This window comes from Euphorbia lathyris, chromosome 2, assembly GCF_963576675.1.
Source record: "Euphorbia lathyris chromosome 2, ddEupLath1.1, whole genome shotgun sequence".
In the NCBI taxonomy this organism is placed as follows: Eukaryota; Viridiplantae; Streptophyta; class Magnoliopsida; order Malpighiales; family Euphorbiaceae; genus Euphorbia; species Euphorbia lathyris.
The window spans coordinates 70,036,052-70,049,310 of record NC_088911.1 but is presented as its reverse complement, the minus strand read 5'-3'; the positions used below and the strand labels follow the sequence as shown (position 1 = coordinate 70,049,310).

Genomic DNA, 13,259 nt, shown 5'->3' with positions numbered 1-13,259 from the left:
GAATCATCTGCAATAGTCTTCTTTCATTTCTGCTTATGATCTTATATTGGATGATTGTAAAGCTCTTCATAGCTCTTTTAATGACGTTGTTGTCTCATATATTAGTCGCCATGTGAATAGGATTGCTCAGCAGTTGGCTCGCGTTGCCTATTCTATGTTAGAGTTTATAATTTGGTCTTAGGACCCCTTGATTTTTTTTCTAAATGTTTTTGTATCTTGTTTCTTGTAAATGAAAGTTCATCTTTATTTTTTTTAAAATCTCTTATCAATCCGGTTTTTATTGATTAAACCCTTGTTAATTTTTCAAAGGTTAATTTAAAAAAGAAAAAACTATATGGTTCACGTTTTTGCAAATTAGTATCTACTTTTTTACCACAAAACAAACCTCGTAACTTGCACCGTTAACAGAATCAAGGTAAATTGTTAACACGGTTGAAAATGCTGACGTGATAGGAGATAATTTTAGATTTTTTTATAATTTTGAATGGAGATATTAAGCCGGTTGATCATTTTAATTTAAACACGTTAAAACTTTTTAGAAGATCGAGTTAATTGTGCAAATTAAACTCCTTAATACAAATAGTATGTCACTCTTTTAATGCATATAAGTTGCCATGTAAGAATTTTTTAATTATTTTACTGAAGAAGAGTTTTTTTTTTTTTTTTTTGAAATAACTGAAGAAGAATTGAGTATATCTATTGTGTTTAAAAATAATTGATTTGAAAGGTTAAGGGTTAAGGGGCTCAAATATGCAATTTACCTAAATATTAGGTATCAAATCCGTGTTTTGAATTTCATTATTGCCATCTCTTATGACTATAAATAATATCACACATCGTTCTTTCTATCTTTAGTTTCCTGTTTTTGCAATTGAATTGATCTAATCTACAGAGAGCAAAGAATTAAAAATGGCTACAGCTGCAGTTTTGGAGAGCAATGGATGCTGCAAAAAGGGACCTGGTTATTCCTCCCCAATTCAGGCCATGTCCGGCCCTAGAGAATCTATTCTCTATGTCACTTGTGTTTATAACGGTACACACTCTCATCATCCGTCTATTCTTTTGCACTTGATCTGTTTGATGGAAAATTTGTATTACTATTTTGCATATCAATCACCAAAGCTTCTATTTGCCTGGATTTTTCGCATACTATTAGGGATTTATACAAAGCTTCTATTTGCCTGGATTTTTCACATACTATTAGGGATTTATACAAAGCTTCTATTTGCCTGGATTTTTCACATACTATTAGGGATTTATACAAGCTCAAAATTGCCTTTCCCTTCCATTTTCAGCTTAGTTACACTACAAAAGGGATCATTCATTTTCATATTTATTCTGTATTTGGGGGGATGTGTTTTCCAATGAAAAAAATCTTTCTATGATGCACTCTCTTACCGTCTTTAAATAGTCATATTATATTTCATGGTTGATTCAGTGTCCTAAGAGTTCATGTTTCTTATTTTATATCTTGGATTCTAAATGTTGAATACCTTTAAATAAACAGGAACAGGAATTGAGAAACCTGATTACCTAGCCACACTGGATGTAGATCCAAATTCACCTACTTATTCAAAAGTGATCCATAGGCTACCTGTGCCATATGTAGGAGATGAACTCCATCATTCAGGATGGAATGCTTGCAGCTCCTGCCATGGAGATCCTTCTGCAAATCGCCGATTTCTTATTCTCCCTTCTTTAGTGTGAGTTTTCTAGTTATTTATTTCTTTATTGTCAATCTCATATCAGTTCTATAAGCAATCACACGCTCTGCTTTTCATATATATGTTAGAAGTTTGCCTATTGAATGAGCATAGAGATTTTAATTTGTGTTTCAGTTCTGGCCGCATTTATGTGATTGACACCGAAAAAGATCCCAGAGCTCCATCCTTGCACAAATTTGTTGATCCTGCAGAAATTGTACAGAAGACAGGACTAGCATATCCTCACACATCCCATTGCCTTGCCTCTGGAGATATAATGGTCTCATGTCTTGGAGATAAAGATGGAAATGCGGAAGGAATTGGATTTCTTCTCCTCGACTCAGAATTCAATGTGAAAGGAAGGTTAGTAGAGTAGTAGATCTAGCAGCATTGTGGATCTTGTTCCACTTGTTTATTCCTATTAAACAAGAATGGCCTTCAAGCTTTCCGTGGTCCTGTACTGGAAACTCCTACCTCTAAAAAGCAAAATGTTTTGAAACATGTTCAATTTACAATATGCTATTTTAAACTGTGTAGAGATGCAATGGAATTGAGCTTTTTTTTTTTTTTTTTTTTTTATGTTTATTAGATGGGAGAAGCCAGGAAATTCTCCACTATTTGGTTACGATTTCTGGTATCAACCGCGCCACAACACAATGATCAGCACATCTTGGGGTGCTCCTGCAGCTTTCACTAAAGGGTTTGATCCGCAGCATGTCTCAGATGGTTTATATGGAAGACATCTGCATGTTTATAGTTGGCCAAATGGTGAATTGAAACAGACGTTGGATCTTGGCAACACAGGACTTTTACCCTTGGAGGTAATTGCCTTTCTTCATTGTTAACATATTATGAAGCTACAAGTCTGATTTATCGTAGTTTCACTTACTTGCAGATAAGGTTCTTGCATGATCCTTCTAAAGATACAGGGTTTGTTGGATGTGCGTTGACAAGTAACATGGTGCGATTTTTCAAGACACCAGATGAATCATGGAGCCATGAGGTATCAACAAAATTATGTGTGATTTAAAGCATGGAGTTTGGTTTTGATAATACCTTATGGTTTGTCACTTGCAGATTGCAATATCAGTGACGCCTCTGAAGGTGAAAAACTGGATACTTCCGGAAATGCCTGGGCTTATAACTGATTTCCTGATCTCTCTTGATGATCGGTTTCTGTACTTTGTAAATTGGCTCCACGGAGATGTGAGACAGTACAACATTGAGGATGTAAAAAATCCAATATTGAAAGGGCAAGTTCGGGTAGGAGGGTTGATCCAGAAAGGAAGCGCTGTAGAGGTAGTGACAGAAGATGGAAACACATGGCAGGCTGATGTTCCGAAGGTTCAGGTTAGTTTAGTTTGAGATGGGTAAAGTGTTATTTATTAACAGTAGTAGAGATTGACAAGGTTAAGGTTGATGTTGTGTTGTGTTGTGTTGTGGGTTCAGGGTAATGAATTAAGAGGAGGACCACAAATGATCCAGCTAAGTTTAGATGGGAAGAGGCTGTATGTGACGAATTCGCTGTTCAGTAGTTGGGATCGTCAGTTCTATCCAGAAATAGTGGAGAAAGGATCACATATGTTACAGATTGATGTTAACACAGAGAAAGGTGGTCTAAAAGTAAACCCAAACTTTTTTGTGGACTTCTCAGCAGAACCTGATGGTCCTTCACTTGCTCATGAGATGAGATACCCGGGCGGGGACTGCACTTCGGATATATGGATTTAAAGTATGGTAATGGTAATGGTAATGAAGTTGTAATAATTCCATTCAATTGTGTAGATTTAGTTTGATAAACTTGTGTTTGTGACAGTTCTGAATGGAAATGAAATGATTAAGTGTTGTGCTCTTTAGATCCGGTTGGTTACTAGAAATGAAGTTATGCAATCTGTTGTGTTGAGTGTAAGATTAATGGATAGGACCCTTGCCTTGCCTGCCTTTCTACATCTTCCTTTGATTGAATGAATGAATGAAATCCTATATCAGAGCAATATCTTAGGATATTTATATTATGGATACTCAATTAATTGTCATGGCTTCACTTTCCTTAAATAAAAATTTGAACATTTTCTATATATGTATGTATATATTCTTGGCGAAAGTACAAAAATAAACCTTGTGATTACACCTGTTTTCGAACAACACCTATGTGGTTTAAAAGTTTGCAAAATGGTACAATGTACTTCATTCCGTTAGCAAACACATATAAAATTGACTAACGGTATTAAAAGTCAAAGAAAAAGAGTTAATTTGGTCCTTACATTTATTTATTTTATAAATTAACCCCTCTTATTATCTAATTATCACAAACAAACCCCAAAATAACAAATAAAAATCAATTACACCATCTTCTTCATCTCTTTTTAATTTTTAATTTTTTTCTTCTCTCTCCTCTCTCTCTCCTCTTTGTTAATTTCTCTCTCTAAAAACTCTCTAAACCATGAAAACCCTTTATACTTTTCTCTCTGGCCTTCTTTTTCATGTCTTCAATATACTTTTATTTTCATTTAGGAATTTTTCTAACTAATTAGTAAGCCTAGGATTAGGATATAAATAGCTTAGCACCTGCAAATTCTAACAAATGCATAATTTCCTCAGTGTATGCAAGAAAAAGCCCATGGACTTGTTCTTGAAAGATAAAAGCCCATACAATTATTTGTATTTTACAGAGCCAAATAGACTGTTGCATTTCCTCTTCATACAGAACTGAGGCGGTGGCCTTATGACGATAACAATGGTGCCGATTAATATAATTAACAAAACCGGAGGGATGGGTTCCGTCGGGAATGATAACGGGAGTAAGCAGAGGCCTAGGCAGAGCCCTAGCTCTACAATTAGCCAAGAGAGGCCACACCGTTATCGGCTGCTCTCGTACTCAAGAAAAACTTAATTCCCTCCAATCCGAACTCTCCTCCGACGACCACCTCCTTCTCAACACCGACATGGTTCTTTCTTCGTCAATTATTATTTTATCTTTCTTTGATTAATGCAGTTTAGTTTTCATGAATTTAATTGTTCTATTGATCAACTGGCAAAGAGAATGTTGATGGGAAAACCATGCATATAAATTGCTTGACGATAATAATGGAGGCTTCAAAGCTTATTCACTAAGAACAGACTGCAAAATAAAAGCTATTGAAGACGTGAAAAAGAGGCCAAAAAGAAAAGTAGAGAGAGTTTTCATGGTTTATAGAGCGAAAAGCTATTGAAGACGTGAAAAAGAGGCCAAAAAGAAAAGTAGAGAGAGTTTTCATGGTTTATAGAGCGATGAGAGATGATTGAAAAAGAAAAAAAAAAAAAATTAAAAATTAGAAAGAGATGGTGTAATTAATTTTTATTTTTTATTTTATGATTTATTTATGATAATTAAATAATAAAAGAGTTTAATTTATAAAATAAATAAATATAAGGACTAAATTAACTCTTTTTCTTTTGACTTTTAACACCGTTAGTCAATTTGATATATGTTTGCTAACGGAATAAAGTACATGGTATCATTTTGTAAACTTTTAAATCACATAGGTGTTGTTCGAAAACAGGTGTAACCACAAGGTTTATTTTTATACTTTTCCCTATATTCTTCCCTATATTCTTCGTCTAAAGGCTCTGGTTAATTTTAGAGGTAACAAGTAGAAAAATCTGATTCATTTGATATTGATATTGAATGTAAATAGAGATTAAAATGGAGCAATTTCAGCCGCATCATCTCCTCAAGAGGCTTCAAAATCAAAGGAATTATTGTAGAACCTTCCTCATTCTCTAAAGATTAACCTTAACATTAATATATAGATTTCAACCACCCATTAGTTATATTATGGAGTTCAATTCATCATTATCTATAAGAATGATTTCTTTTTAATTTTTTTTTTTAAAAATATATGCTTATTTTAAGGTTATATAGAAAGCATTGGCATCAGGACAAAGAAGTGAATCACCACAATGGAATAGATGACAATGCCATCCTCAATAATCTATTTGCTCCTTTCCTCAAAAATTTGATTCTAATCCAATCTAAAAGTTAACGTGTAAACCCAAAATGATTCATTACCTATTACATTAAACTCAAATTCTCACTATGACATTTTCCCTTTCAGATGACACAAGATATATGATATATTTTTTTTTTCTGTCATCTGATTGTTTTTTTGCAGTATTTTAAATTTCTGTCATATGAAAGTTTAAGTGCAAACCATCTCAAATTACATGTGACTTTACGATGATACATGTCTGCCATCCCAAAAAAACTAGATTTTAACCGAAAATGTACATAATCATCAGATGACTTTATATATATATATATAACTATCATTATTATCTAAAAACAAAAAATGGGCAAATTTTATAAGTTTCGCAAGGGAGCACAAAGTTTCCAAATTTTATAAACGCGCACAAACTTCCATACGAGATATAAAAAGTCATTCTGAATAAACCTATTATTTCACTCACATTCTTCATCGAGTTAACCTCTGAAAACCCTAATCTCTTTTCCGTCTTCTTCATCTACATCTACGATATCTGAATCGACTTCTTCCTCGTGAATTCGACATTTTGGTAAGTATTTGTTTAGGGTTTATTTAAGTAATACGTTGTGTTCAAATGTTAAACATGTGAAATTAATACACTCTCTGCATGTTAGTTGGGACATCATCTACTGCGTATTCATTCTATAATTTGCAGTTAGGAAATTAAAATATGGGTTCTTGACATGGCATTTAGGTGAGAAATTCTGCAAAATAAGATTGTAAATTTTGGTTGAATGTATGTATCTTCATTCTTAAATTAGGGTTCTTCTCATTTTAGTGGGATTGCATCATCCATCCGGTCAAAATTAATTCGTTAAAATTAAACAAGATCATATGTCTTAATGGGTTGTAACGTAGGCTAAAGGTTGGGGTAGGAAAAAGGGAAATTATAGGCAAGAAGTTAATGACTCGATTAATTAAGATTATTCAAATAGGGACACATTTTTCGCTATGTGTAGGAAGATGTAAGCTTAAGGTCGTTTTTGTGAATTGATGATTTATTCGGGAAGCAACTGACAGTTTAGGTAAGCCTTTTATCCTGTCCTCTATAATTTATTTTTTATTTTTTGGGTTTATTTTAATAGAGGGGAAAAAGAACGTAAAATGGGTAAAGTGGCTCCCTCTATTAATAATGTAACCTTTTTAATGATTGTTAGCGGAAATTTGAAGGGTAGGTGTGTCTAAAAATTTATCAAAACTAATTCGAGTCAATTAACTTGGGGTGAGAAAGGGTATTTAAGAAGGCTATGGTTTGTAGCAAGGTCGATCAAAGAAAAGAGTAAATATAGGCTCAAAGGGGCTTATCTAGTGGAATTGTTAAGGGATCTGGGTTACACAAAGAATGAGGCTAAGTGTTCACAAAGGGCTACACCTAGGTTGCCTAATCATTTCAAGTTTAATTAAAGCACAAAATTCGAACCAGTATTGGATGCAATTCCTATGAGCACAAAGACAATAAAAATGTAATCCCACACCAAGAGATCAATTTTTTCTAATCATGAGTCTAATAATATTGATCTTTATGGCTCTAAGCTCACAATTTAAGGGTTAGGTGTATCAATTCTAGTCTCAACTAACGTTCCTTTCATGTCAATCTTGGTCAAGAAATGCTCTTTGGAGACTCAAGTGTTGTTCAAAAAATTTCGCATGCATCAATTTCGTTTAGAATGTGCAAATTTGTAAGCGCATTTTCAACTGTATTGTTGGGTTAGCTAAAAGTATTAAATTCAACTGCCTAGGGTCTTTATTAAACATGTTACAAAAAATTAATGAATAACTACAATCCTAGAATCAAAATAAACATCAAAAAGCAAACAAAAACATAAAGCATGAAATCCTAAAATTAAAATAAAATAAAAAACGTAACAACAATCATGCAAAATAAAATAGAAAAATAAAAAAGAAGAATATGCAAATGGCATAAATCAAAATCATCCTATCATATTGCCTCGTCCCCATACTTATGTCATGCATTTATTTTCAAAAAGGCATAAAGGTAAAACGTAAAGTAAAGTGAAAAAAAGAAATAGGATAGAAAAACTCCCTAGGGGTGGCGATCCATCCAACCCCGAATGTCCGAAGCTAAGCCGTTGAAATCCAAGCGGAAGTCCTGGAAATCATAAGTGAGTGCCTGGATAGCCGCACTATTCTGCTCACCAACAGCAATAGCATGCTCCAACCTCTCCTCAAAATCCCCGCCATAAGCCGGCTGATAATCCTCAGACCCGAACTGCATCGGATCAGCAGAACCCGCACCAGATGAACTGGCACCAGCTGTCCCTACACCTGCATCAGAATCTCTCCACCACATAACAGAGGTGTGGATAATCCTACCTCTATGCAGATAATTTTTGTAAAGTAAAAAAAATGGGACAATGTCCTTTTGGTTCAACTGATCCCTAAGACCCTCATAGAAAGCTATACGGGAAATAATGGATCCTAGGGGAAATGCAATCCGCTTACTGAAGCGGAAATTAGCCAATTGCTGGCAAAGGATGTGGGCCATTCGGGCAGGATGGCCCTTTTTCATACACCAAAGTAATAAAAGTTCGGTATCAGTGACCTTATTAGTGTCCCTTTGCCCACAAAGGTTATATGATATCCATTTGTGCATAAGACAGTCCATTGGTTTCGTTAAATTTGTATTTGTGGCATTGGATTTACTGTAGTTCATACAATGGGAAATCTTAGAAAAGTAAGTTTTATGGTTTAAACCCCGTTCCCATTTAGTGATATCGGCCTCCTTAAAACCAAAGGCCTTGTTGAACATTTCTTTCGTCCAAAAAGTGGGAGAATTATTTAGACGGAAGTGTAAAATTTTGTCCCCTATGTCATTCGTCTCATATCGGACAATTGTGTAAAACTCGATGATAAAATAGGGTGACAGGGGACGCCTACGCCTATCAATTGTATCCCAACCCATAGAATTTAAGAGAGCTTGAGCGCTCTCTTTCAACCCACACGTTTCTATCCAAGTCCAATCAAAGTAACGAGGGATTGAACACTTATAATCCTTAAATTTCTCAAATAATTGACCCCCCGTCTTCCGTAAGCAATAAAAAGGGGCAAAGGTACTTACGTGAAAGTTCACATGGAAACGGTTGGTTGACAGTCCGAGTGGGGACACAAGGAGGAGGTCGTCTCTCGGGAATGATGCGGGCCCTAATTGTGCCCTCAATGGGTTCCACATCTTCGGGGAGTGGACCGAACCAGCGTCGGCGTGTGCTCCGGTGGGATGATTATGCCATTAAAAGAAAAAAAAAACAAAAACACAACAAAGATAGCAAAAACAAATAAAGGAGGAACCCTAAACAGATTAAACAAGCACCAATTGAGAAAAAGATGGAAAAGAAATAGCAAGAACAACTAAAAGCAAACAAGAATTGAGAGAAAAAAAGTTAGAAATAGAAGGAGAAAGGAAGAAATTAGAGTGATTAGGGTAGAGTTTAGAGAGAGGGAGAGCAAAAACTTGATGAGAGAGAGGGAGAGAGTGAAAAAAATGGGGGTGGGGAGGAGAAGGGGAGAATTGGCCCTTATATAGCCGCCCAAATTTATTGGGCGGCCCGTCTCATCTCGGCGAGACACTATGTGTCTCACCGAGACGCAACAGCTAGTTGGGAAGTAGTCGTTGCGCGAGACAGACCCCAAAAAAATGTTTTTTTTGGCTGAAAAGAAAGAAAGAAAACAAATAAAACAAAGATTAAATAAAAAGAAACTAATTAACGAAATTATAAATGTATGAAAAACGGGGAAATAAATGCGATAAAATTGTTCTGATATTTGGGGTGCCTCCCAATAGCGCTCAATTTTTAAGTCTATAGAGCTTTAAACTGTCCATCCCCCTCAGGGTATGGTTGATCCTCGTTCCTTTGGATTTGGTTCACTGTTTGGAGGCAATTGGCCGAACGTTCAGAGTTGATCTTTGCCAGCTGGCTGATCTGGGTCTCAAGGCCTTTGCAGATGGCCTCATTGTTAGTCAGTCTACCCTCCATGGTCCCTAGAATTTTCACCATAGCATCTATCTTTTCCTCCATGCCACCCTTTGGCCTTGGGCCCTGATTCTGCATCTGGTTTTGGTTCTATTGAGGTGGTGGAGCTGGAAATCCGGGAGGTCCTAAAGCAGCTTGGTTGTTGGATCAACTGAAGCTTGGGTGGTTCTGCCTCCAAGGTGCATTATATGGCACATACTGCTTGATGAAATTGACCTGTTCAAGGACCATTTGGCACTCCACATTCTTGTGCCCTCCACTGCAAAGCTCATATTTCAGCACGACTTCTGATGTCTTCATCTGAGCCATCAGTAAGTCCATCTTGGCGGTGAATGCTGCTATCTGTGGATCGGGCTCTGAAGGTGTACTAGGGGCTGTCATATCAAATACGCCCCTTCTCTGACTTGGCTTCTCTATCTTCCAGTGTGCACTCCGCTCAGCTAATTCCCTCACCAGATTGTATGCCTGAGTTGTAGTCTTGTTGAATAAATTACCCCATGCTGCTGCATCAAGGGAAGAACGGCTAGCAGAAGATATTCCTGAGTAGAACATATCGACAAGCTGATACTGCTCATTACCGTGGTGGGGGAATCTTCTCAACAACTTCTAGAATCTCTCCCAGGCCAGATGCAGGTTCTCACTCTCAAACTGCCTGAATGAAGTGATGCCACTCTTGAACTGTGCAGTCTTTGATGCAGGGAAGAACTTGGCTAGGAACGCAACTACTGTAGTGTCCGAGTCAGTGAGAGATCCTATCTCAAATGAGGCTAGCCAGTTTGCAGCTTCATCTTTCAGGGAGAACCTAAACAGTTTCATAAAAATATGCTCAGGAGTCACGTCTTTGTACTTGAAAGTGCCACAGTACTCCACAAACTTGTTGAGATGTGAATTGGGATCTTCATGGTAATCCCCACCAAACTGTCCCGAGTTCTGGACCATCTGGATCATTGCATGCTTGATTTCAAAGGATGCCGCAGTAATTGCAGGATCAATCATGCTAGAGGTACTTGTAGGCCATTTGGCCTTCAAAAGCTCCATGATTGATGGATTTTCAGCCATTGTTTCTTCTTCGGAGATTTCCTCAGGGATATCTTTAAAGATATCTTCGTTGGCCCTTTCTCTCTCTAGAGCTTCTCTATGTTCTTTCTTTAACCTGCGAGAAACACGTTCAATCTCAGAATCAAAATGCAACGGTGAATGACTTCTAGAACGCCGGTTCATGGGAATCTAAACAACTATTTCAACCTTTTCAATTTAACCAAATTATAATCAAAATAGTCCCCAGCAACGGCGTCAAAAACTTGATGCTCGTAAAGTATATAGCAATTAACAGGACAAGTGTATCCTATCGCAATAAGTAATAATGTGTTAAGCACGAGATCGAACACAAGGACTATTCATTATAATTGGTAAATCTACCTAGGTTGATCTAATTGTTTAGAGGGTTGAATAAAAATTGGGGTTTGTTTAATTAACTAATTGAATTAAAATAACAAAATAAACAATCAAAATGGGTAGAATGTGAAACAATGGAGGGCACAATCTAGGATGAGGAATCCTTTGATTGAATCCTATGTATGATTTTAGTGGATTTAGGTTTAAATATTGTTATTAATTGATGGTAATCACCCTAACAAGAAATACGAACATGATCAAGATTAGGGACAGATCTACAGTGGGGGCAATGGGGGCACTTGCCCCCACTGAGATCTAGTGATTTATAAAACCGCAGGTACTAATTTTTCATTTTTTTAGTTTGCCTCAGACATAACAAACGCCATTGTTGAAGCTTGGGTTGATTTCTTTGTGGCTGCTGAACGAAGAAGAAGGAGATAGGGCTAGTTTCTGCTTTCTGATTTTTTACTGCACAAAACGACGTCATTCCACTTAAATGGAACGGCGTCGTTTTGTTTATTGAAAATGATAATAATAAAACATTAACCTAAATCTAATTTGCAGCAGCACAAAAGAGGCCTTTTCGTGTCTATCTGCTCTTTCTCCATCTCTCTTTATCTCACCATAAAATCCCTAATCATGTCTCTTTCTAAATTTCAAATTCAAAACCCCCAAATTTATAGGAGGTTCAAATGACTTCCTCTTTTTTGTTGGTTACTTTCAGAACGATTTCTTCTTCTTCAATTCGAAACAAGAATGATGTTCTGGCTTGGTTTGATTTGAAGTATGGTTTTATTTATTTTATTTTTTTATGTATTTTGATGTTCTGTTCTATTCTATTAATTCCTTATTATCTATAAAGTGTTGAATTTTTCTTGGCTGCAACACATTCCTGAATGAAAATGGTTTGATGAAGACAAAAACAGAGATGAAGATAGGGTTAAGCTGTAAAAATACCCCTAACGTTTTGGGCCAAGAGCAATTTTACTCCTAACATCCCTAACGTCAATAAATTAGGTCAATTTGAGAAATAATTCATCAAACTGTCTTCTCGGTCATGAATCTTGTTATCACTTTATACGTGTGTCATTTTATCAGTAACAAATCACAAACATTCATTCGGATGTGAAAACAAATAAAAAATATACTATCTTTTTGTACGGATTAGATAAAAAAAATTCAAAAAATCCACCGAATTTATAAATATTAATCTCAAATTCTATTATTAAATTATAAAAAACATGGAATCCTTTTTTTTGGAACGAATTATTATGCAATTGGCGCAGAATAATGAACAAAAATATCTGTGTTTTATAATAGTGCCTGAAATTGATCCAATTTATCAACGTTAGGGGCAAAATTGCTCTTAGCTTCCAACGTTAGGGGTAAAATTACATCATTTTAGACGTTAAGGATAAAATTGCTCATTGCCCAAAACGTTAAGGGTTTTTTGTTTTTGTGTAATTAACACTTCATAATATTTCAATTGTGAATAATTGTTTTGTATAATTTTTTACATGTATATAATTTGCCTCCACTACCTACAAATCCTGCATTCGTCCCTGATCAAGATCCATATAACCTATTTACATGCATTCGGTTAATAGATTGGTTAGGCAATATAACCTAGGTCATGCAAAGCATTAAGTTCTCTGGTGATTAAGAATAAAGCCGTAGCCCAGCCACGAAGCCGCACTCCTAGTGTCCTAACGAGGTCAATTCATGCAAATTCAGACTAGATAATCTCCTGTCGGTCTCATATCTATCTATAATCCTATCTCATGTCGGTCTCAAGGCATTAAGCATGCATAAATTGATCAATTGATAGCAATCACATAAACCTTAGGTCCATAAACATACATAATCATACAATCAATCTCATCCCCATCCCAAATTGGGTGGGGATTAGTTCATATACAAACTAATCATATCAACAAGGCAAATATGGATGATAAATGACATCTTTAATCAATTGTAAACGTAAAAGATAAAAGGGAAAGAGAGAGATCTAAAACCCGTTTTGTCGATTCTGATTACGAAATAGAAGATCAAGCGCTTCTCCCGTCAATTGTTCTTTAATAAATGATAAGCCCAAAATATACCTAAAATAACATCAATAATTACGTCAGTTTCGTATTGAAATCATG

At 35.8% G+C, this 13,259-nt stretch overlaps 1 protein-coding gene across 1 annotated transcript; it reads left to right on the top strand.

Annotated features, from left to right (window-relative positions):
- The first annotated feature begins 852 nt into the window (after positions 1-852).
- On the top strand, positions 853-3,559 carry LOC136218552 (selenium-binding protein 1-like). Its single transcript, XM_066005494.1, has 7 exons — positions 853-1,033; positions 1,508-1,703; positions 1,839-2,066; positions 2,293-2,524; positions 2,599-2,706; positions 2,781-3,053; positions 3,153-3,559. The coding sequence occupies exons 1-7, from the start codon at positions 910-912 to the stop codon at positions 3,432-3,434; spliced, it is 1,443 nt and encodes a 480-aa protein (XP_065861566.1). The 5' UTR covers positions 853-909; the 3' UTR covers positions 3,435-3,559.
- The last annotated feature ends 9,700 nt before the right edge of the window (positions 3,560-13,259 follow it).

Bases quoted from the DNA above. Each gene is read 5' to 3' on its own strand.
- LOC136218552 (XM_066005494.1), top strand. From the start codon at position 910: ATGGCTACAGCTGCAGTTTTGGAGAGCAATGGATGCTGCAAAAAGGGA. The intron at 1,704-1,838 runs GTGAGTTTTCTA...TTTGTGTTTCAG, and splicing joins CTTATTCTCCCTTCTTTAGT to TTCTGGCCGCATTTATGTGA. The intron at 2,707-2,780 runs GTATCAACAAAA...TGTCACTTGCAG, and splicing joins ATGAATCATGGAGCCATGAG to ATTGCAATATCAGTGACGCC.